The sequence below is a fragment of the Sander lucioperca genome, chromosome 11 (assembly GCF_008315115.2).
Source record: "Sander lucioperca isolate FBNREF2018 chromosome 11, SLUC_FBN_1.2, whole genome shotgun sequence".
Classification (NCBI taxonomy): domain Eukaryota; kingdom Metazoa; phylum Chordata; class Actinopteri; order Perciformes; family Percidae; genus Sander; species Sander lucioperca.
The window spans coordinates 7,098,695-7,124,517 of record NC_050183.1 but is presented as its reverse complement, the minus strand read 5'-3'; the positions used below and the strand labels follow the sequence as shown (position 1 = coordinate 7,124,517).

The following is a 25,823-nucleotide window of genomic DNA, read 5'->3' as shown; positions in this document are numbered from 1 at the left end:
TTTTAGTTAATTTCCGCCCAGTATTTCCGCTCTGTTTGCACACATGGCGGGTGTCAGACAGATGGAAGTGGACGAACTACCTAGGAGACGCACTACCGGGAGTGCCGACACAAATGTCCCTTATGATGCAACGATCGTCTACCACAGCCTGTAGTACGATTGATGGCCAGCCCTTTCTATTGACTAAATCCCTGTAGCCTTCAGCAGGGGGTCTAATTGGGACGTGAGTCCCGTCTATTGCGCCATACACCTGTGGCACAAGGTGTATGGAGTTACGCAGCGAGATATCATGCGCCTCATCCACTCCAGGTAGGTATATATACCTTTGCATCATCCTCGTTCATATGGCATTGCACACGGCGTAAACACACCTGTGCACGGTGGTTTTGCTGACTCCAAACATTTCGCCTACCACTCTGTACTCTGCGCATGGAGCCAGTTTGTAGAGCGCAATGGCGATACGCTTCTCGGTTGGAACCGGAGGGCGATAGCTTGCGACATCTGGGGCGGGCCAAAAAAATTACACAACAGGTCAAATGTTGTCTTGGTCATCCGAAAATGCTTCAACCAAAGGGTTTCCGTGAAGTGTCTCTGAACCACGATCTTCCAGAACTGTTGGGAGCACTGTCGTTCCCACACCACAGGCCGCCTCCGTTGTCGTCGGGCATTTACGTGCATCTGCATCTGCATCATCACAGCAATGTGTTGATAGCGTTGTTGTTTTCTTATTATAGCTTGATATGTCGCTATCAGCTGGCACATAAGCACTATTACAACTTGTGCAGTATTGATCATTTGTTGGTAGATGGCGCGATCCATTTTGTCTAGCAAAACTTTGTTCGCAAAAGTTAGCTTGAATGTTGTGCGATTCAGTGCGAAAATGAATGGAAACACCTTAAGATGTCTAAAATCAATTCGATATACCAATTTGATCGCAAAACAGCATGTGACGTCATTACGCACAGGTTTTTATTCGCTTTAAAGCCGTTGGATGGAAACACACTTCCACCAGCTTTATTCGCATGAGTTTTTTTACCGAACTTCAGATAATTCGATTGACAAGTGGATGGAAACTTAGCTAATGTAAAGATCAACAAGCCACTGACGGATATGTTCAAATTTGATTTTGTGATTTTTTTGTCTTAAATCCACCAGCCATTTTCATATTATACCAACATTTACAGCATCCTGAGCCTTTTTGGTAAGGTTACTAGGAAAACTCAGCCCAGAGTAATTTTATTCTCCCCAAAACAAGTTTCCTTTTTATTTTGAAAGAACTATACAAAAAAAAAAAACACACACACACACGGTTTGCAAATTTCACTGTCTCCCGCAACTTCATTGCAACAAACATACAAAAGACATCGCAACTTTTATCGCAATTTTTTACAAAAGCTCCCGCGAAATCAGGCATTTTGGGCCACAACAATCTAAAAAAAAAGGCAGCGAAATCCTGGAGGGACTGGTTATTCAGAAGGTTACAAAGACTTTTAATCATAAGGTGCACATATAAAATAGACCCAGGAAAAATGGATGTTAAGGTTAAATATATCAAGAATGTGTCTTTCATTTATTTAATTTGTTTTCAGATAATTAATAAGGAACTGTTTCTGGTTTCTGAGTTCACAGTGAAAATACGTTATTTATAGTGAAAAAGGGTAACACAGTCTTATGGCCCTGACACACCAACCCGATTTTCGGCCGTCGGACAGTCTGGCGAGGCCAGTGACTCGAGTCTGTTTGGTGTGTTCCGTCGTCAGCCGGAGGAGCCGTCGGACTCAATGACCAATGTGATTGGTGGAGTGCTAACCCTGAAATGAGGAGCGGGATGAGCCTGACGAACGGCTCTAAAAATCTGACGAAAATCTTTCCTTTGTCGATCTGAAATGAAGACAAATTCAGCAACTGTATGGCCTATTTCTCGTTTAAAATGTTTTCAGAAACATGTTTCGGTGAACTACCTTCATAAAATATGAGATCGTATTCCGAAAGAAGCCGCCATTATGCCCGGTTGCAAAATCCGAGAGCAGCCAGACCCACGTGACCCGTTAGTCCAATCGGCTGCCGGTTTTAATTCTTTGGGCGACAATACAGATTAGCGCCACCTGCTGTTATGGAGAATTATAACATCTCACGCACGCGCAGAACGTACGCTCAAGTTGGCGTCGCTTCGGTGTGTTCCGAGGCACTTTTTTGAACAACTCGGGGAGGCAGTCAGTCCGACGGTCGGCCGTCGGGTTGGTGTGTCAGAGCCTTTAAAGCCTGCTGCTAAGCAGTGCTGTGCTAGCTACTGAAAAATAGTAATTAGTTACAGTTTCTAGTTACCTCATTAAAAAAAAAAAACTCAATTACTGATTACTTCCACCAAAAAGTAATGTGTTACTGTGATAAGTAACTTTTTAAATGTCTACTTTGAAATGCTGCCGTTCAGTTGTTTTTGTGTAGGTGTATCTGTCTGTCTGCAGCTAATTTTGCATACTACTGGATCTATCAGTTTAATGTTTTTTTGTGCACATTTGTGACTGTATGCTCATGGCCCTCTCATGATAGCGGTGGTTGTTTAAAACATTCAATAATGTCAGCCAGATGCTGAACGCCTTTCTCGGTTAAGTCATCACTTATGGTGGCAATAGACTGGGGGACTTTTTGGGCAACGTGACAGGGCAATGTGCTTGCAAACATTAATGTACACTTAAAAACACAGAAATGTTGCAGTAAATCATGGTATAAAAACAGAGCAGTCAGTAAAATAGTAAAAAACAAAAACGTTTTAATTGTGAATCACCGCTGCACGAAAGGTCTATGAGCATACAGTCGTAAATATGCAGACAGCCTCTGACAGACAGAAACACACCTGCACACATTACCGAACGTATGATCACCTCCGGTCTTAAAAGCCAAAGCACTTACTCAGGCTACTTATGGTAGAAGCACAAATATCAAGGAAAAATGACCAAACAACAAAATCTGCAAGTCAACAAGTAACAAGCCTTTCAGTAATGATAATTCAGTTACTTAATTTAAATAAATAATGTGTTAGAGTACTAGTTACTGCCAAAAGTAACAGAGATACTGTAACACATTAGTCCGAGCACTGCTGCAAAGTAGTATCATAAAACAGAGGAAGATGTGCTGACTTAACTCTATTACCGTAGGCTCTGATGCTTCTCTGCTAGAAGAAAGCAGGGAGGCACAGCAAGGCTATTAGAAGAACAAGCACACAGGAAGTACTGTACCTCACACCAATAAACCCCAACCTATCCACCTACACACACACACCTTCCTAATAGTTACAGACCCTGGGAGATATTGGATCAAGACCCATGATAGATACAGACTAGGGGTGTAAGATATATCGACTCAATGTCGTTATCGCAATATCACGTTGTGCTAGGGCTGGGCAATATATCGATATTATATCGACATCGATATATGAGGCGAAAGTGAAAGCACCAATAGTGAAATCTTCAATATCGTCATCAACGTATTTGGTCAAAAATATCGTGATATTTGATTTTCTCCATATCGCCCAGCTCTACGTTGCGCAATATTATATCTAGGGGTGCAAGATATATCGACTCAATATCGTTATCTCAATATATCGAAAGTGTTGCAATAAGTATGCAAAATTTTGTTTATTTTGTGGAGCGCTGCGTCCCGTTGGCTGTGTGGCTAAGTTGTGTTTGATTTAGAGCTCGCTTGAAACACTATAATGATCATGTTTCATTGGCCAGTTACCGTGCCACTTGCACGTTAGTGCATGTCAGCGCACAGGTCCACTACGTGACAAACCCTATGGAGCGTACCACGTGTGTGCATATTTCAACAGAGTGACAGTGTAAGGGAAGAAATAGAGAGAACAAAACGGAACAAATCAGAGAAGAGAAAGAAAAGTTGTCCTGTTTTCTTTATTTATTTTATACTGTACAACCAGTAAAACATGCCCTGTTCTGTAGACATGGTCGTTATTTATTTATTCATGTTGTACCAGTCCAATATGACCGTCACTTGAAATAAACCTTGTCTTGTAAGAAAACTTGTTTAATTTGTTATGAATCTATTTTGATGCTTTTGATGATGATATTTTGTCAATATCGTGCAACCCTAATACAGACATACAAAGCGAGTTGCTGTTGTTTGCAGTTGATAACAGAAATGTCTGAAAATAAGATACTTGAAAACTGATGCCAGATTAAACACTGAAACTGGATTTATGCTTTTGAGGGGCTCTACGCAGAGCATACGCCTTAGCCTACGCAAGTGGCCTGAGGTTTATACTTGTGCGCTGGCGAAGGAGAACCCGGAAATGAGTAGGGGGAAATATGACGCTACCAAGCCACGGCCAAGCGGACCAATCACAGTTGTTGTGGTCTGAGTCGCCGCAACGTGTAGTTCCATTTTTTGAGAGGTGCATGTCAGGCTACAGCAAAGGGTACAGTGTAGGGTCCGTATCTACACTTACCTACGTATGTACCTACGGCGTTGATTTAACGCAGGACCATAAATTGGGCTTGACGTTACAACATACAGCCAACATAGAGCAGCAGTCCTCTGTCAGGGTGCAGTTCAGTAGCCTGATGTGCACATTGACAGTGGAGGTCACCTCATATCCAGCATGGGGAACTGATACCAGACTGATACATTTCCCATAAAGGGTATATGTTGATTTCATTTCATCACGACACAAGCCCTCCACTGAACCACCACTGACTGGCAAAACAAACCTGCTATAGATGATATGATGGATCGAGTTGCGATACCAAGAGGAAAACCAACGAACATCTCAAACAATTTTCTGTGAAGGTTATCAGAATCTAAAGTTTTCTTTGTGACGTACCAGACTGACAATGAAAGTCAACAAAACCATCAAACAGAGAACATTTGAAAGGTCATTTACATATTAGAGTCACTGAGTACTCCAAAAAGGATTTCTGGTATTATTCAACTTAAAAAATGTGACATACGTTAGACAAAACCACATTTTGGAACCAGGACTTCAAGCGTCAATAATCATTTGCTCCTAATCTCTTTATCCATCAGTCTGTCAAAGGTTATGGCTGAATTCATTCTCAAACTATTTATGCAGTCAGTGGATCAACAGCTCTTCCGTTTTCAATGCATTTTGGCTTGTGAACGCAACCAGCAGATGCTAAATATTTGTGTTTGCTAGTCAGGGGGAAGTGACCAACTTCCACGTACAGTGATATCATGTACATTCCCCTCTATTCCATCCATTTGATTTTGATACTTATTTCATGTTTCAAGTATTTCTTTGCCATTATTTGCCTTTATTACATAGTGTAAAACTAAAGTAAAGAGCGGGATGAAATGAGGGGAGTTAGAACAGACTTGAACTGAGGACACTTGTTATGTTGCGTCTTAAACACCCCTATATTTTGTTTTTATTTTTTCTGGAACTGCATTCTGCAAAATGCAATGAAAAACAATGTTATCATATATGAACCAATATATTTGCATACTGCTGGCATCAGCTTATATCTAAATGAAAAGTATTATTAATATTGGTCTGTATAATTTTTATGCTGATACTTTATGTTGTATGCCATTTTTCATTATGGCGTTTTTCCATTACATGGTACCTGCTCGACTCTCCTCGACTCTACTCGCCTCGACACACTGTGCGTCCGTTTTCCATTGCAGATTTTAGTACTGCCTCAGCGTAGCTGGTCGTCTTATGCCGGCTCGACGCACACACAGCGCACAAGTATAAACATCAGGCCACTTGAGTTTGTTTTACAGTTCTGTGGAGGCTCCACGCACAGCTTTCGCCGTAGCCTATGTAAGTGGCCTGATGTTTATACTTGTGCGCTGGTGTGTGCATTGAGCCAGCATGTGTGTGTGTACGTAGGCTACGGCGAAAGCTCTGCCTGGAGCCTCCGCAGAACTGTAAAACAAGCGGCGCCGCAGTAAACTGTCGTGACCTAACGCGACACACACAAAACGTGGAAGGTGTGTGTTGTTGCCAGAAGACACATTTTGTTTCAAATTAAGCTGGAGGCAGCAAAAAAAAAAAAAAAACAGCTGGCTAAACTGTTTAAAAATAGCAGGTTTGTTCAGGACACCCCCGTCTGTCGCTTTCACGTCACCTTTTCGGCTCGCCTCAGCTCGCTTGGAACCTCGACTGAGGAGGTACTAAAAAAAGTACCTGTTAGCAGGTACCAGGTACTTTTTTTCGTAATGGAAAACCAAAAAAGGCGAGTAGAGTCGAGTCGAGCTGGTACCATGTAATGGAAAAGCGCCATACAAAATAAAAGTATCGTGGCCATGGACAAGCCTAAAAAGTTTGTTCCCAGTTTTTCACCTATTGGTACATAATTCTCCTGTTATTGTTTATTTGGCAGGTTATTATCCAGCTTCCGGTATTATATTTGCCTCCAGGTACTCTTCTGCCTCTTACATCTTGCAGACTCGAGTTTAGGAATTAAATGTACATAAATTAAGCTACTGCTAGTTAGTTACCAAGACTGCCGAAAATGACAAAGACAGATGGAGCCAATATACAATTACAACAATAAGCATGGTAGTACAATTACCATGTCCAGACAATTTTACATAGTCTAACAGCACCAGTAATGTATTCCTAACCCAAGGATTCTTCTACCATCTCAGTGGTCAGGGTATCCAATCACAAAGATTTCCCTTTACAATGCTCAGCCTCTCCCCATAATGCTGCTCCTCCTTTCTCCAAAAGGCCTGTGAATTATTCCTCCCTCCCCTCATCTCTCTCCTCCTGCCACCTTCAGACAAGCTGAAGAAATATGTCCGTACATGCTCCGGTGGGAGGAGAGAGTGTCTGATGCACAGGACTGCAACCTGCCAATAAAGTGGTAGCTACCCAAATGTAGTGCAAAGAAACCACACAATTTCTGAGGTTAATGAAGTAATGTCTTGGTGGTAGTACTTTGTTAATTTAATCTAGGATTTTGGTCCAACTGTGTGGCAAAAATGTAAAATGAACTCATATTGCTTTGGACTGACTGAGTCATGCATGCCTGATCTGCACTTGAGAACAGGTTTCTACATAAATACACAAGTCCAGATGCAGTCATGAAAGAACACAGAAGTTAAAAAATGATGACCAAGGTGGGATATTTAAAAAGAGATGATAGCAGACAGTGCAGGTGATACTGAGATGAGGGAGGACCCTGGAGACAAGGTAGAGAGAATGAGAGGGGATCTCATCCTGGACTGATGGTCCGGGCCATCAGGCCTGACAAAGAGGGCGAGGAAGATGAGAGATTGATAGCTACAGCAGAAAAGAGGAGGCGAGTGAGAGCAGAGAGGGGGAAAGAAGTAAAGCTAAAGGGCTCTCAGGCAAAATGCACCGCCGGGGGAGAGGGGCCGATGAATAATGGATGCCTCTCTAAATAGAAAGACAGCACAGAGCTGAATTCCGGGCTAGCACAGTGGCTGGCCGGCTCAGAATACACTTCAACCTGTGAGCTGGACTGTCCCGTAAGAGGACGTATCATGGCTCAATCCTGGAATTTTTTTTACACCATGTCACTTTAATACTGTGTATCAGCAGATGTATTGATCATTGGAAATATAAATTCTGGTAAATGGTATCAGTCTATTAGCGCCTTTCTTTGCCCCTCTAAATCTTGGCAGCGAGGCTCTACCAATCAATCCATACCTTACCCACACACCAGTCCATACATAATGGCACACAAGGGTATATATACTGTATATATAGATGTAGACTGGGAGACTGACTTCATAACATGATCAGATCAGGTTTGTTTTATAGCAACAGAGAAATCTCTTCCTGCCCAACATCCTGCACATCTCTGGATATCCAAGCTAACAGCGGATTTATCCAGAATCTCATGCTCCAAACACATTTTTCTGACCGTTCCTCTACTGGTGATAAGTGACATGGTTCCATGCTCCTCTAGGTATCTGGATAACAGATGTGTCTTCGTGACATTTCATTGCTTTTCACAACGTGCTGCAAAGATTCAGATTGTCCTGTGCAAGGACATGCTGCTTTCAAAGTGTGTTGTATCGTCTTTGTTGTCTGTGCTGCTTTTTCATATACACCCTGCCAATTTGCCTCTTTGACTGTGTTAATGGTTTTTGAATAATGCTTATATATTTGGACTCATTAAATTAGAATATAATTTACATGGCTTCGGTTCACCTGTTCTCTGATGTAGAAGTCTCTCAGACTCAGGTAATTCAGTTAATATCCACCAACAACTGAACATACAAAATTGGTGAAACGAACAAATGCACTTTTAACTTACTGAGGCCTTACAGCTGATGCCAAAGACTCAGACTAACTGTGGCATAAAACCAGTGAAGAGCAGAACAAACACCAGTAACAACAAACATCCTTTTCTAAATAACACACCTAGCCTGTACAAACATTTGACTGATACAGGACACTGCACACACTCCTCTCTCCTTAATAATTCCTCACAGCCAACAGCCACAAAACATTCTGATTCATACCGCTCTGAATGGTCCTTGAACCTCGATAACAAACCAATACGACCAGGCGCTACAGAACATACTGCTCTACCCTGACTGCACATTCCAGAACACAAACAAACAACGCCTCCTCTCAATCATTGTCTGTGACTGGCATGCATGTGGACCATGAGATGTGCACGGGTTTCTCCTTACCCTTCCTTTTGTAGAACCACAGCATACAGCTTCGGAACACAGACATGGGAGAGGGCATGGAGGAGGTGAGAGGGGCGGGGGCCCATGGACTGTGGCTGGTGACCCTCAAGAAGGAGGTGAAGTGGGGGAAGGGTGGTGGCAGTAGTGACGTGTGAGTGGTAAGGTGTTGGCAGGGGGGGAAATTGATACAAATGGACAGATGAAAGGACAGAGATGAAGGTAAGGTGGAGAAGGTTAGTTAAAGACCTGGTGGAGTGATCGAGTAAAAAAAAAAAAAAAAGAGTGTCTGCGTTGTACTGGACAGCTCCTGTCAAAAAAGAGAGAAAGGTTGGTAGGACGGGAGGGGTGTGATGCTGTAGCTGGGAGCCAATCCAATCCCTATGGAGTGACTGGTTGGTATGTAGCGAGCGGCAGCAGCAGCGGCGAAGAGCGAACAGCGGCAGAAACCAGAAGAGACCTGAGCTCAGCTTCCAGCTCAGCAGTATTCCCTTATTATTCCCAGAGGCTCAACTGCAGAGACACACAAGCAGCAATCTTCCTCCTCAGCCACAGTCAGGAGGGCCGAGAAAAGAAAAAAAGAAGACATACTTCTGTTCCAGAGGATTCTGTCTAGCTTGCAGTGGAACAAATCTTGTTTATCTACAGAAATTTGTGTCAGTCCAACTTCTACGAGCTTGAAGAAGTTCCACGGGGAGGGAAAAAAAGCTCAAATGAACGCAGCACACTTTGACATTGTGTAGATGCCTGAGTGCATGTGTTTCCTGGCATTAGAGCAGACCAATCCAAGTCTTTGAAAGGTGGGGAGGGAAAGAGAAGTGAGAGAGAGAGGAGAGAGTGAGTGAGATTGAGAAAGCAAATTAACAGCAGGGATGGATGCAAAAGAGATCACAGAGAAAGAAAGCCAGTGATGGTAACACAGAGAAAGCGGGCATAAAGAGAACAAAATAAATACAGGGGGACATCTCACCTTGGAAATGGAAAGTCTTCTGATCTACAGTGATGGTGAATGTGCTGTCGTCCTCGTCATCAATGCCGATCACAGCTCCCTGGGCAAACGGAGAGAGAGGGGGAAAAAAGCATGCAGTCAGACAGCGGGACACGTCATACTCCTCTTTCCATTTCTATCCTCATGCCCTCCACATGTTCCAGCAGCCACTGACTGGCTCTCTTTTACAAATTACACTTGGTTTGTCTCAGCACCTCACTCTCTTTGCTTCAAAAGCTCAATCTCCTCTTGCCTTATCGTCTCTTTCTCACAATCACTTTGTGTTTCTCTCTCACACATACGAGTGCAGCCTTTTGGAACATGGCAGAAAAGAAGGGAGGGGAGGAGGAGGAGTAGGTGGGATTTGGGAAAGCGAAGGAGGAGAAAGGCAGGGAAGGGTGGAGAAAAAATAGACACCGGGGACCAACAGCTAGCCGCTGACTGGAGAGAAAGAACTGCAGAGAAATGGCGTGCTGGCTAGCTGGGACATTAGCTCCAAGCAACCGAAACAGGGTGTGTGACTTAGAGCTTCCTTACACAGCAAACCTGAAACTACTACAGGGTGTGGATAAGATAAGAACAGCTGTAAAATAGTTTGCAGTCCAGTACAATTGTGCTCAATAAATACCACCTTTAAAGGGGTGATAGAATGATTATATAGGGTATTTCACACTGTTCCTTAAGGTCTTCTAATAGGGTATGTAACATTGGTTGGGCTGAAAATGTCCCAGGTGCTATTCTTTGGGCCCTTATGCATCCCTATGGAATATCTCTATTTGGAACGACAGCTTTTCTTCCAAATATGGTATGCTCATGAATATTTAGATGAGCTGCGCGCTGATTGGATGAGCGAACCACATACACATACATTGGACACGAGACAGCAGGTCTCATATTTCAGACACTGCAACTTTATACATTGTTTGTCTGCTATTTCGTTATTAAATTCACTTCTGAGACTTTTTTTATAAGAGAAATCAACTATATAAAGCTCAAATATGGGCTATTTTACGAAGATTGATGGCTAATTGCAAATTTGGTAAGACGTGTTTGACTTCAGGAGCACCACACAGTCTGACGAGAAAGCGGCAGCCTGCTGGGCTCCATACCCAGGGGAAAGTCACAGTTTCTGGGTTACTGGACTACCGGGGCTCGGGGCTGGCCGGCTGCCGGCATAACTATTGTATATTTACATTTTGAATTTTGTCACGGCATGTATAATCACAGCTACCCTAAGGTCTTACAAAGCTAACCCTTTTGTCCGATTTCAATTTAAGGCATTTTTGTGAATTTAAGAGGTCTCCTTAGGAGGAGCTGCTAGCTAGGCTATGTGTCCCATTTAATCCTATGGGAAAAGATCGCCGCTACACTTTCTGCATAACTATAGTATATTTACACTTTGAATTTCGTCACGGCATGTATATCACAGCTACCCTAAGGTCTTACAAAACACTTTTGTCCGATTTCAATTTAATGCATTTTTGTGAATTTTAGAGGTCTTGTTAGGAGGAGGCAAGCTAGCTCTCAGTGATTGAGCTCCATCCAGCTCACTCGCGGACAAGAGGCGTTTATTGCCCCGATCGTTTGTTTAAATAACTCAACACACATATCCATTATAAGATTAACTCTGGAGCTCTGTCAGGGCAGCGGTGTTTGGTAGTCCAGTAACCCAGAAACTTTGCGCGGGTATGGAGCACTGCGGGCTGCCGGCCGTGACGGAGCTCCATCTAGCTCACAGCGGGCTGGGGTCTGTGAAGGAGGACAGGCCGGGCGGCGAGGCAGCACCGACCGCTGTCACGTTAGCCTGCTGAGCTCCTGCTGAACTCCGACACACAGTCGGACAAAATTTGCAATTAGCCATCAATTTTCGTAAAACGGCCCAACCCCCTGGAGTGGGTGGGGGTTCAGATCTCTTGTCATAAATGCTCAACCATTTGTTGACAGTTTGATATTTAAAACTGATAAATAAAGTTATAAAAAAATAACTTTTTTAATAGGGATAGACCGATTATCCGCTTTGGCAGTTTGCAGGTTATCTGTATCGGCGTTTTATTTGCTTGATAACCGATAAAATTAATTAATTAAAGTGTGCTACAGCTCTGTGTCTGTCCCTCTGCTTCGGTTTCACTCACCACTGAGTCTGACTTAATGTCCCGCCCACAACACTATCTGACTATCTTTTACTGTGTGTTATGTTGAAAGTTTCTAATTTATTAAATAATTGCTTAAAGCATTTAAACAAAGTTTGTGTTGGAGTTTGTAACATTCCAAAATCTTAATTTTGACTTAAAGATTTTCATTTTTACTGTAAATGCATATTGGTTCCAAATATCGGTTATCGATTTCATTAACTACTAATAATCAGTATCGAAAAACCAGTATCAGTCGATCCCTAATTTTTAATATTTAGTTCCAGACTCTCAGTGAGCAACTAACTGCAACATTATGATTCATTATACCTGTTGCATTTAAAAAAAAAAAAAAAAAAAAAAAAGTCAATTCCATTGTGATAGAACATGTTCTTTGTTTTGTTTGTTATTTTTAAATCTTTTTTTTTTGTTTATGTGTGGCATTTTTAGGCCTTTATTAAGACAGGACAGCTTAGACATGAAAGGGGAGCGAAAAGGGAATGACATGCAGCAAAGGACCGCACGTCGGAGTCAAACCTGTGGCCGCTGCATCGAGGACTGAGCCTCTGTAAATGGGCGCACGCTCTACCAGGTGAGCTACCCGGGCGCCCTTCTATGTTTTTTTTTATATTTTTAATAGATTTTGAAAGAGAATCACACCATATGACAACAATAACTAGCAAGGCCTAAGAAGGTCCACAGAGCTAGTCAGTTCAAAAAACTCAAAGAAATAGCAACAAGACGTCTGGTATGTAGAGTATCTTATGATGTGTTAAAGTAATGAGGCTCAACAAATTATTTAACAGAAGATCCATATCCTTAGAAGTGACCCCATGCTTGTTTTTTTCTGAACGTCCTAGGTATCTTACAGGAAAGCCCCTATAAACAGAGACTAGGTCTATAGTTAGCTATGGGAAAATGAATGGTTGAAAGATGACTAGTGTATGAATGGGGCACTAAACATTGCCCTATTATAATAGTAACTATTAATGTTGCTTTACTCTCTTTGTAAATGTTTCTACATTGGACGTACAAAGAGAACTCTGAAGGACTGAGTAAGTAAACATAATGATAGTCTTTTGATTGTGGAAGGAGCAGAATACACTAAACAGTCCTTCACATGTGGTGACTGTTGCAAAAAGAAAGGAAACCTTTTGGATTTTCAAATGGAATACATATATCCGTTCTGCACGAAGAAACCTCACAAAAAAACCCTCTTTAGAAACACTGTTCATGGCTGTACCTCATGATGGGGGCATTATACTACTATGATCTGATTTTGTAGTCATAATTGCTAATGCTAATATTTTGAAATCGCTGTTGTCATTTCATTCTGTGATGAAATAATGTTTCCATTGCCTTGTCTGTGTGAAGAATTTATATATTTTTTTTAATTTGTAGAGATGTTTTCACAGTGTTTTTTCTTCTGCTGATCAGTGTCAAAATATCAAATGATATCCCGATTCAAAGTTGTAAAGTGGCAAAATAAAAATGGAAGCAAATATAAAATTATTGTATTGCAATAAATTGTGTCACATTGATCCAACCCCTAACTGAAACCTCTGACCCATGACTACGGTCCCATACATGACACAGGATCCTCTTTTCAGGTAGTTTCAGGAGATACTTCCTCCCTTCGCTGAGATCAATGGAAACATTTTCAGGGCGCTCGGCAATGTCTTTTTTTTACCAAAACAGGTATGTTGGCATAAAATATGGCTTTCACCATTGCTTTTGTAAAAAAAAAAGTAATTTATAAATGAACCTTCTGACAATAAGATGGCAGACGTTTAATATGTGGCTGACACAGTTAGGTACAGGTTCTGGCTTTGGAATGCTGCTGGGGGTCTACAAGTTAGCAATGTTTAATTTGGATAAGGAGGAAAAGCCTGTTTCTACTTCACTTTTCACTTATTTTTTTTAAAAGTCACAAATGTCTTAAATAAGGAGAGAGAAACAAAAGAGATCTCATTCTTTCAGCATCAATGTAGGTTCAGTTCTTTGAAAATCCTACTGTATTAGGAATCTTTCCCTTATCGTAGTAGTACAACTGCTGCCATCTAGTGGACATTACTCATTACACAATACTAAACACATTGCATGAGAGAGCTAAAAATGTGCAGCCATGGAGCTGTGGATATGGCTGCAGGAATCTATTGACACCTGTTAAACAAGGCCAACGAATCAAGCAGTTAATATATCAGATGATAACTGCACGATACAGCTTATAGTGTACCTGCCTTTATGGTTCAGAAAGATGGCATTGCCAAAGCAGACCTTGTCAGAAAGTCATACATATGATGTACTGCACTCTGGACAACAATGCCCTGAACATGTGGAAACTCTTCCAAATACTTGGTAAAGCAGGGCAGCAACAGCCAAGCATACATAGCATTAGTCTATCAAAGAGAACTGTCTGCCAGGAACAGGATGGCCTTGATCCTGAGAATCTTACCCTGAGTCGCACACAGCCTCTTCTGGATCCTCGCATCATCTTGTCCTTTGACTGTAAATCAACAACAGAAGAAATCCGGGATTAATACAGTCAGTATGCAGGGCTAAGGATAACTGCATATAAACAACATTGTCAGATTGTCCTGTACTGTATGTCAAAAGGCTATTAATATCTATGAGCAATTTGATCCAACTATAGTCTTAGAGTCTTTGCTCTTAAGAGTTGAGAGAGAAGACTCTCCTCTCTTAACTCAGGTTTTATATTTGAAGCAGGGTTTAAAAAAAAAAATCATAAAAAATGCTTAAGAAAATAGAATAAACAAAAAATGTGGATAAAAATCATACACTGGATGAGGGCAAAGGAGGTGACTGAAGTCGTATCACCTAAAGTCTGACTCAAGCATAATTTAATCTACTGTTACTGCATGCTTGCTTTATGATGTTAAGGTCAGTTTTTCTCCTTACTGACTCAATTGAAAATGTTGTTATACATCAGATTAGAGGTGCCACCAACCATCATTTTTATTGTCAATGAATCTGCTTATCTGATTATTTTCTGGGATCATTCTGTCTACACAATGTAAGAAAATAGTTAATATTGCCTATCACAATATCTCAGAACCGAATGTGACATATTTAAACTGCTTGTTTCGTCTGATCGACAGTCCAAAACTCAAAGATATTCAATTTATCATCACAAAACAAAGAGGTAAAGCAAATCCTCAAATGTGAGAAGCTGAAACCAGCCAATTTGATCAAAATCAGTCAATCAATTCACTAATCAACCTATTGTTTCAGCTCTATAATCAGATATTGTATGAAATTGCTACTAGATTCTTGTTCAGTTTTAACTTGTATAGTATACATTTATCAGATTCAGGACTTTGTCCACAGCTCTGTATCAGTGGAGCATGTACAGTTACTGCAGGTTACCAGGCAGCATATCTCGGCCAACACAGTGATTACTTTCATGCAGCGATCTAAACAACACCACCAGTCAGGACTCTGACTTTTGGTTTATAGGCTACCCCTTCAAGCAATAGAGTTACTGGAAAACTACAACTCTTCTGTTCAAGTCAACAAGACAAATGAATGCTTTGACGACTCAGTCAACTTGCTGAGAGGACAGTTCTTGGTTGTCATCTTCCTTACAAATTGTACAGTAACAGTAACACTGACAGTTTATCGTCTGTGTTTCTCTCGACATTAACGTACTAATCAAAGTACAATGTATGCATTGACGTGAGATTTATCAAAAATCTAACTAACGTTAGCAACCACTGTCTCGTCACGCGGTGTCTTGTTAACGTTAGATATTTAGCTAGCAAACCAGTGAGTGTCAGGCTCTTATTTAAATATTATACACAACAATATTCTCGCCAACATACATAATTTGGTCTCTCTCACCTAACCTTCATGTTGTTAACTCTTCACTGTAATGTTACGCCGAGTCGGTGTATTTCAGCTTTTAGCTTCGCTAGCTAGCTAGCTACATTAGACGAAAAAATACTGCCACTCGATTCGTCAGTTGATCTTCGAGGACTGTTGCTATTGGCTAACGTACGGATCTGTCATCAAAGAGACTCGCCTCTTTGTGCCAGCTGAGACTCCTGACAAACACAAGGCCCTTATCCCACTTGGGTTTGACAACCAGCGACAACTCCTTCAATCTAACCTATTGAGCTGATCAGTTCTGCATTTACAAACCATGGAAATGAACGTACCGTGTAGTACGACAGTAAGCCGGCATTGTAGTCCAAAACGAACCAACGGTACTGCCACCCTTTCATAACGTTAGTCCACTTGCTTAGCGGCCCCTCCATGATGGACGCCATCTTTACAATAGGCTACGGTTGGGGAGGAGTCGCCGGCAGGATGCTGCTGATGAATATGATGGTAATGAATATGATGCTACCCCAATGGATGTATTAAACCAGTGGTTCCCAAAGTAGAAGTGGGGTCTGGGGACCCCTAGGGGTCCTTGAGGGGGGTCCCTAGCAAAAAGGGGAATCATATATGTTCACTATAAATCCATCAATGTATGACTATTTTGATCATGGGTTTCATACACTTTAAAAAAAAAAATTTTTAAGATTATTTTTTGGGAATTTCCGCCTTTAATGCTATTTAAAGCTATGAAAGGGGGAGAGAGAGGGGGAAGACATGCAGGAAATCGTCCCAGGTCGGACTCGAACCCTGGACCTTCTGTGTAGAGGCATAAAACTCTGAATATGTGCGCCCGCTCTACCAACTGAGCTAACATGACCACAGTTTCATCCCCTTTTTGTCAGATGGGGGACCCTGGGACAAAATCAAATGGGAGTTTGTGGGCTAATTTGTGCCAGTTTAGGGGTCTTTGACGGGAAACCACTGTATTAAAACATGGAAGACGTATTCACAGTCCTTATTTGAGTAAAAGATGGAATATCCTACAAGTAAAACTCCTGCATTCAAAATTTTACTGAAGTGCAAATGTCTTAGCAACAAAATGTACAAAAAGTGGGTGTAGAATGGCCCCACCAGGCTTAAATTGTTGTATTGTTTATTGGATCATCATTATTGATTCACAAACCTAATAGCAGTATTTTAATGTTATAGTTAGCCAGGGTGGAGCTAGTCTAACTACTGCATATACTGTTGGGTAGATTAATCTATAATAATTAATCATATTTTATTATTTGATAATGTTTTGTATGTACATTCTCAATCTGAAAAGCAACTAGTGACTACAGCAGTGAAACAAATGTAGAGTTAGTAGTTAAGTACAATATTTCCCTCTTAAATGTAGCGGAATAGAAGTAATACTCAAAGTACCTCAAAATTGTACCTAAGTACAGTAATTGATAGTGTCCCTGCCACTGTACTAATTCTTTAATTTTAAAATGTACTGTATCCAGGGTCTAATAGAGTTTACAATAAAGTTCACTGGGTTTGAACATATGGAGACTGTGAAATGATCTTACATTTCATTTTTTTGTTAAGCCATTTAATTATACCTCTGTTTACGACATTACAGCTCACAGTTTGTTTCCCTGCTTTAACATTCAGTTTTCTTACATTTAAAGACATGTTAGCAAGTGTGATCACTAATGCACCTTTGTTCTTAAGCCACTAATTTTAATAATTGTTTAAAATTGAATAAGTGTTTGGCGGCAGATGAACAACCTAAAACGAAACCGTATTGATCAATATCTTTATTATTTACAATAGGCTTAACACTGATAAGCAAAACTTCACAGTAATATAACGTGAGCTTTAAATAAAAAAAACAAAACAAAAACACAAAATATATATATTTTGTACAGTAAAAAAGTTAATGATAACATCTCTGCCATTTTTATCCCTGTTTTAGATTCACATATTCCATTATTTTGTGTGTTGGTTTACATTGCACTCGTACAACTGAAGAAGTGGCCTTTGGTATAATGATGTGTACACACATTCTCCAAAGCTGTTCTCTAAAACAGAGACAGGAGGGGGAAAAAACAGATATACAGGATAAATGCAGCCAACATAAAGACAATGCAGAAGACTGACAATGAGAATAAGAAGACATTTGTGGTCAGTTCAAATATTAAACAGGGTCAGTTCCGATATCAGATTTGAGGAAAACACATCGGTACCAAATAAATCAGTTGACTCTGTAATTATTGATTGAATATCTACATGTTTTATTTCTTTAAAAAACAGCCCAGAGTGGAAATGTAGTAAATGTTTTCTTGATAAGGCTTTTGGGGAAACCTGCTCCACAGAGATGCACCACAAATCAACAGAAACTTCATTTATTAGACAAAACCTCTGATGGGGCCAGATTATGAGACAACAGAGCAGCTTGGGTTAAGTGCAGAAGACTCATGTGCCTTTTGTTAGAGAGGAAACATAGCCAGATGTGGCTGCACTCACAGTGTTAATGGACACTAATAAATGGCCTTAGTAACTGAGTATCTGAATACATAATCTTCATAGACAAAGTGCACCTTTCAGTTTAAAGTTTGCATCTGACCATTGACCTCCAAATGACATGCTGTAGTGATATGCTTATCAATCTCATAGTAAAGGAAAGGAAACAAATTACTGTTTAATGATGGACATTTAATATTCCCATACCTGTGAATTCTTGCAGTGATACAGTATGTGTATAATCATTTGTTCACAAAAGGCACCAAGAGTCATGAAAGAAAAGATGATTGATGCATTTTTTTTTTTTTTTTGCCCGTGTTATTTGAAACTCACAGTGAATAGAATTGAATCATCAGGTTAGTCTCACAGGATCCTGTTTGGCATTAAATTGGACATAAATACTGACACACAACATGAAATGATGATATGTAATGCACCACAACACAAGTTGACAAAAGTTTACTTGGCAATCCATCAAGTGTCATTAACAGGCTTTTTGAAAGTGTTATAGACCTGCAGTGTTTATAGATGAGATTTTGTAGTGTTCATATGCAACATGTGACATTGAACCAATGTGTCTGAGGCCTTATCCAGTGTACATTAAGATGTGCGCCAAAGCAAAGAAAGTTGTGTGAGTTGTGTGCGCTGTAGTTTTGTTTGTGCTCAAAAAAACAGAGCAGCTGTTTCTGAACATAATTATTTAGTGTGACCAAAATTAGAAGTGGGGCCATTAAAACAATTACAATAAATAATAAAAGATGGCACCTTAAGAGATTAAAAGAGTCATGCAGATGAATATTCGACCGGGTTCAGAACGGAAGAATAATACATTCATAAAGCAGATATTCAGATCTGGGTGGATGAGCCTCAGTCTTATGCAGTACATCTCTTCAGTCAAAAACATTGCTCTTTATGCTGTGACCACACATACATCTTTTGTTTCCTGGATATGAAATAAATCAAATATTTACATAACTTTTTCTCTCAAAATAGGTCTGTGCTTTTAATTAAAAAAACAAAACAAAAAAAAAAACAGGAATAATTTAAAATTCAAGTTCATACATAGACATTCTAAAAAGCATTTTACTTTGAACCAAATAATGTACAAATTGCTCATGTGCTGAAGACATACTGCAGTTTGCTTGTTGAGAGATTGGTACTGTGTGATTAGTGTAAAGTAGGTCTCTGCATTTCGCAGTGTTCATACATGGAAGAATTTGAGGCACTGAGGACACGACAAGGCCTCAGGGAATCCAGCACTGTCCATACTCAGAAGGACACTTATAGAACTACTGTCCCAATTCACCTGCACATGCGCTACCCTGTGCTCTCCCCTCCCCTATCCTCCACTCTTTTATATTCCACCACACAAGGAAGAAAATCCGTGTGCAAGAATAACTGGACATAAATATTGAAATGCTTTAGGAGACTGGTGATTTCCCCCATTTATGTGGCACTGTGTTAAGGTGTGAACATGAGTCACGTCATTGAAGCGAAGACAAATGCTGTGCATATGATGAGACACCCTACGTTAATTCATCATGTTTTAGTATTGTGGGGAATAAATAAAATAGATTCATATAAATCTTTTTTTTTTATAGATTTGATAAGCCTGTATTTGGCAAAACTGAAACCTACACGTTTCTTTAAGCTTATTTACACACTTGTCAAATAAATGCACACAACTTTCAATGATGTAAGTGATCCCTTCAGTCTTTCTCGACAGTCACTTTGTGTGGACATGTGGGAATGTCTGCACCAAAACAGTTGGATTATTCTCTAAAAATTGTTCTCAAAAACAAGGCTTTAAACTTATACCAACAAAAGCAGTTTTGGGGAGATTTATAATTATATCACATTTGTCCATCTTCTTAAAAATACTGATGGTCATGAAAATAAAACGAAAATAAGAAGAAAAAAAAACATCTGCACACAGAATAAAAGTGTCAAATTGAGACCCCAAAACCTTGAATCCTGATGATGTTTCCGATCCTTTAGAATACAATGGCTTTAAAAAATGGCTTATGGTCACTCAGTTTCCCAGACACTGAGCAAAACACCCAACTGATGATTCACTCATTTGTAAAACACTGTTCGAGCTGGGTCAGTGAAAACAGTTGTCTAGTATTCTCAGTAAGGCTGAGCACAGCCACCATCTTTCTTGCTCAGTATGTGACAGAGTGAGCGATAAGCAGAGTGAGCTTAGACTTCACCTACTCTCTGGGCTGGCTACACACAGCTGATACACTTGACATTCATTTAACAAAGCGGCCTTTATCATGGCCAGGTGGAGACGTGGAGCTAAACATTTCATGGTGTGACTTAAACCACATTTAGTTTGGTATAAACATTTCTGAATATGTACAGGTCAGAGCAAAATTTGTGTCCACACTGGCATTTTATGAAACAGTTGTTTGTAAACAGTAAAAAGAATAGATTTTGTAGTGATTTCTCTGAGGTACTTTAGAGATTCATCTAATTTCGTCCCCCAAAAAGCTGTCAAAAGAATCAGAAACATAAAAAAAGGGAATATAAGCAGTCTGTCGTGTAGTCAGGGGTGACGGTGGGTGGTGTCACAGTGGCTACCTCTGTACTACGTCACTAATCTCTTTAATACAGCATTGCAGGTTGTCCAGTACAGTGTTGGGCCCCACACCACTCAGCCCTCCACCTCCTGAGGACGAGGCCCTCAGTTCCTGCAGGCTGAGCTCCAGCTTTCCCACTGCCTCTCGGAAGGCAAATTTGTTCCTCATCTGAGGGATGCAGTCCACATAACCTGAGCAGTAGTCTAGCAGCTGGTGGCCAGCGTCCAGCACCTGGCTGCTGGAGGGGCTTTCGGAGCTGGCGTGGAGGGCGCTGCTCAGGCACTCAGCGCAGTCCAACAGGGCCTCACGACTCACTCGCTCCAGGGGCAACCTCTCTGCCTGCTGCCTGGTCCGCCGCAGTGCGACTTTGGAACTGGCAGACGGTGCTGTGTGCGAGGAGGCGGCAGTGGTGGCGGCTCCGTTGGCCATTGTGGTGGGAGTCGTGTTGGTGGTGGCAGAGCAAGATGAGGAAAAGGTGGAGGAAGATGCAGGAGGCACTTGTGGTGGTGGCACTGACGGTCTGCCTGTCATCGCTCCTCCCGACATTCGCCCTAACCGGTGACCTTTCAACGTGTCTCCGTTTACTTCCACAGGTGCTCCTCCTACCTGCTCCTCTCCGTCGCCGCTGTAGGAGTGTTGCAGGCTGCGCAGGGTGGGAGGGGGAGGGGGAGCACACTTAGGTTTTACAAGTCGCGGCCTGTCCCGGTCTGTTTGGTGCTCAGACAGCAGTTTGAAGCGGTTCCCCTGAGAGTCTAGCCCGACTAAGTGCACATCAGCTGGGCTATGTTTCAGCGTGGGGGAGATCAGGACTGGAACTTTGTGGTTGTGAGTTGGTGCACCTGCTACAGCTGATGAAGCACTCAAACTAGAAGTCTTAGAGGGAGATGACCAACTCTGCTGCCTATCTAGTCCTCCAACACTCTCCTCTCTAACCTCCCTGACCCGGGACAGACTGTCCGATTCCCCCACCTCCCCTCCAACCCCTGGTGCCCTCACTCCTACAGCAACGCCCCGGGGTAATAGCTTGGCTTTGGGCCTTTCCCTGATCTGTGCAGTCCCCTCATCCAGCCTCCTCAGCAGAGTTTCGGAGGGCCGTGCAGCGCCATTCTCTGGCTGGGAGGTTGTGGAGGCAGTCCTCTCTAGAGGGGGTTTAGCACTGCGGTTCCTGGGTAAAGTCAGAGCCATGCGCTCCAGGTCTGGCAGCCCTGCTGACATGGAGGAGGTAGAATTGGACCTAGGGAAGGGTTTAGGCCCTCCAGCTATACTTCCACCCTCCTCTGAAGAGGCTGTCTTCCCTGTCCGTAGGCCCAGTGTCTTTTTGATGAGTCTAGGGGTAAAAAAACCAGCCAACCCACTCCAACTGCTGCCGCTCGTCACCTGTGAAGCAAGCCCCCCACCAGAGGGTTTCTGTCCAAAAGCAGCCCCACAGCAGCGTGACTGAGCCTGGGTGGGTTCACCATGGGAGTGAGAGGGAGAGGCGGAGAAGCCACCAAGGCTGTCAGACTGGGGTAGAGGAGGAGGAGCGCTGAAATCAGCAGTAGGCTCGTATTTCTTGTGAGGCTGCGTTTCCATCTCCCGGAAAGAACTGCTCCTCTTGGGTGGTGTCGGGAGGTTCTGTTGCAGCTGAGAGGATGGTGAGGAGGAAGAAGAGGAGGAAGATTTCTTCTTTATGAAGGAGCTAAAGAAGCCAGTCTTGCGATCCCGTGTAAATGTTCCTATATCCTGTGCGTCCTCTAAAATGCTGCCGGGAGATTTATCTCGTGCTTGCTGTTTTCTGGGCAGAGCCGGAGAGCTTCCTGATCGGCCATCCCCTCCTAACAAAGTAGAAGCCCAGCCTGGAAAGAGATAAGAGAGGGCTGGATTAAAACAATGCAACAAAGCTGGGCTGAACTCATCAGGAACACAACTATCTTTGTTAAAAGGTTGCTTAATACTTTTCAAGAAACAGGTAATGAAAAACACTGCTCTGAATCCCATTAGTCTCTCAATATGCTTGCCTATACATTAATGTCACTTATTGAATCAGGCAGCTGTGTGCTGTTGTGATAAGATGGACTATGCCCCCCTCTGTTTGAAAGCGGTTTCTCCTTGGGGACTTATGAGTAAGGAAAAGGCATTTCAGGAAAAGGGATGGAAAGTTTTCAGGCCATGAGAGTCATGCACATGCACACTAATTTAATGATTTACAAGCTGCTCTTGTAAAAGATGGGATTATGAATACACTTCTAGGATTGATGAGAACACATGCCAAATTGAAACTCGTTACTAGGAGGGCTATGGCAAAGAGGAAATACATGTTCACAGTTCTGCTGGCCTTTAAATCAATACACACTGGTGCACAATCTTCTCTAACCAGGCGATGAATAAGGACTTACGGAAGAGAAAACATAACTCTAACCCATTAGAACTACAAACGTTATGTGACATGAATAAGGGCACTAATAGTTCACTCAGTATTTCTTACTTGGCATGGTTCTCTCTTCGATAGCATTTGCATGTAAATATAAATGCATACAAACAAGAAATATTAATACAACACATTTGATATGAAGATGAAGTAAAACTGTGGTTGCAATCTTTGTGCATTCATTAATATCAAACATACACTTGATGTTTTATGAGTCTTGCTTTGTGTTTGCTTAATGACATTGTGAAACATTCTGCATGTTCACGGTACCATTTTTATTTGATGTATGACTTCATGAAAGCTACTCTTGGTAGCACTTTATTGGTGAATAATTATGTTCTTGGAACACAACATAAAACCTTAACAATATGGTTACAGTGGCAGAAGGTGAAAAAGGTATAAAAAAATAAAATAAAAAAAAAAAAGGTAAAAAAAGGCAAACCAAGACAAAGACAGGGACAGACTGTCTTCTTCACACATCAGGTAAACACACAAATTAAACAAAGTTTTATTTTTAATATAAAACAAATAAATAAGTTTTAACTTAAATGAGACGAGACAAACAGACAATGTTATGGAAATGTAATAATAGGGTTAGCAAATTTTAATACATGATTTGTTACCAAGTATTGATTGGGATATGGGAATAACAGTAATGCAACAAATAGGACAAGACAGAATATGAGCAAGATCTTCATTCCATCACAGACAACAAATCGTTTCTAATATATATATATATATATATATATATATATATATATATATATATATATATATATGTGTGTGTGTGTGTGTGTGTGTGTGTGTGTGTGTGTGTGTGTGTGTGTGTGTGTGTGTGTGTGTGACATGAGGAATGAACATTTAAATACTATCTATGCATGAAACAAGTGTATCCTGGGATAGATACATTTTATTAATAGAGTCAAATCATAACAGAAGTTATCTCAAGACAGTTTTCATATAGAGCAGGTCTAGACCACTCTATAATTTACATAGACCCAACATTGCCCCATGAGCAAGCACTTGGAAATGTCAGTAAAATTAGTAAAGGCAGGATAACTAAAGTATTCACTCAACATAAGAGATAATAGTTAGCGTACTACATGATATTGGTAAAGATAGCAGAAGCTTCACTGCAGATACGGCAGTATTTTTACAATTCTTTTATTACTTTAGTTTTTTGTGGAATCCATCTTTATTCTGTGTGTATTTATATTTCATGGTTCTATCATACTTATGGTTTACTTTTACTCTTTAACATCTTATAATTGGTGTTGGATGACATGGACATGAGCACTCAGGTATTATGGCTGAATAAATGGAACATCTTATAAATCAAATACTTCTGAGTGCTGAAACAGTTGTAATTCTCGGCCAGATTCTAGGGACTATGTCAGGCTGCACTTGCAGAGCTGCCTGGATAATGGACCGGATGCCAGACAGATGCCTGCACCAGTGGTCAGTTGGTAAGGAAAATGATGGCACATCTTTTCAGGCGGCGGGCTTGGCGGCGCTGCAGTTGACTTTGTGAATCTGTGTTCTCTGGCATACCTGCAGAATCATAATGTGGTGGATCTGACTGGTTGGTAGTAAGGTAGGCATGTCTGGCTGTACCTGAATGACTGTGCGTGCCGTGGTCAGATCGTCCGTCGAGTCCACCCTCAATGTTTTCCTTGTTTTCTGTGTGCTTGTGGGGTGTGCGAGATTTGGAAGGCAACAGGGGCATGTCGTGACTGAAAGGGTGCAGTGGTCCACAGTGACCAGAAGAGGCCGTCTTACAGAGCTCCTCTGCTACCTCTACAAAAGAACAAAAAAAGGAAAAAACTCTGAAGTCAGTCACAATCCAAATTTAAACCAACATACAAACATTTGCTGACCAAATAAACCTACATTAATTTACATGTCAATGTTTTATTCCTGATCAAATGATTAATCAAAGTCAGCCTTCTGAATTAGAGTTTGTCTGTTCAGCCTAATCAGTGCAGCGGTTTTAGAAGCTTTATGTTTGAGCTGCACAAAAGACTGACAGTTGAATTGCCAGCTGAAGATAAGCTACATGTTACTGTACCTTCAGAGATGCTGGAGTCATGGAACATTGTTTCAAAGGCTTGGTGGATCTCTGCAAATGAAGGCCGGTCCAATGGGCTCCACTGCCAGCCTGGTAGAGAGACAGACAAAATGGCATGTTACTATAAAAAAAGTACAGTATTCGACGAGAATATATGACTTATCTGGCCTTTCCCAAATTCTGTAATTCCAGACTATAGTTTGCAAGTCTTTTTTTTTCCCTTTCTAATAAAGGAATGGCGAGTTTTTAATACAGTATGGAAGGGGTGAATTAGGAAAGAGTAATGGGCAAACCAACTTTTTTCAAAGCTGTCAACCTCTATTCATGTCTTCGCAATAGAGTAAGTATATTATTATTATAAAATAAGTAAAAGGTAGTTAGGATAGCTACTACTCACATGCTCTCATGAGTTCATAGACTTTGGGTGGACATCCCTCGGGCTGTTCCATGCGGTAACCTTTCTCCAGGAGGTCATAGACCTGAGACAGATCGATGCCAGGGTATGGAGACATGCCATAGGTGGCAATTTCCCACAGCAGCACCCCGAATGCTGAAGGAAGACATTTTTAGAGGATCAAACATTAGCGCATGGGAAATGAGCTACAAGAGAGAAACCCTTAGTATGAAAGCGTACTCATGCATT

General features: G+C 41.3%; 2 protein-coding genes across 8 annotated transcripts in view; both read right to left on the bottom strand.

Moving 5' to 3' along the window:
* Window positions 1-16,125, bottom strand: part of osbpl9 (oxysterol binding protein-like 9) — a 38,884-nt gene extending 22,759 nt beyond the window's left edge. For 2 of the 3 annotated variants that reach the window (XM_031307101.2, XM_031307102.2), the window contains exons 1-3: window positions 15,945-16,125; window positions 14,222-14,272; window positions 9,620-9,698 (exon numbers count right to left, since the gene is read on the bottom strand). In XM_031307101.2, the coding sequence (XP_031162961.1) occupies window positions 9,620-9,698; window positions 14,222-14,272; window positions 15,945-16,055 (241 nt within the window). In that variant the 5' untranslated portion in view covers window positions 16,056-16,125. Of the gene's footprint in view, window positions 1-9,619; window positions 9,699-9,852; window positions 9,873-14,221; window positions 14,273-15,944 lie in introns of those variants that run through there. The other variant, XM_036007216.1, reaches the window with a different exon arrangement.
* Window positions 16,126-17,401: 1,276 nt separating this feature from the next.
* abl2 (c-abl oncogene 2, non-receptor tyrosine kinase) overlaps window positions 17,402-25,823 on the bottom strand; it is a 28,514-nt gene continuing 20,092 nt past the window's right edge. For 2 of the 5 annotated variants that reach the window (XM_031307182.2, XM_031307186.2), the window contains exons 8-12: window positions 25,578-25,730; window positions 25,181-25,270; window positions 24,727-24,909; window positions 23,170-23,184; window positions 17,402-22,540 (exon numbers count right to left, since the gene is read on the bottom strand). In XM_031307182.2, coding sequence (XP_031163042.1) covers window positions 20,703-22,540; window positions 23,170-23,184; window positions 24,727-24,909; window positions 25,181-25,270; window positions 25,578-25,730 — 2,279 coding nt within the window. In that variant the 3' untranslated portion in view covers window positions 17,402-20,702. The remainder of the gene's footprint in view (window positions 22,541-23,169; window positions 23,185-24,726; window positions 24,910-25,180; window positions 25,271-25,577; window positions 25,731-25,823) is intronic. The other 3 variants (XM_031307185.2, XM_031307184.2, XM_031307183.2) reach the window with 3 other exon arrangements.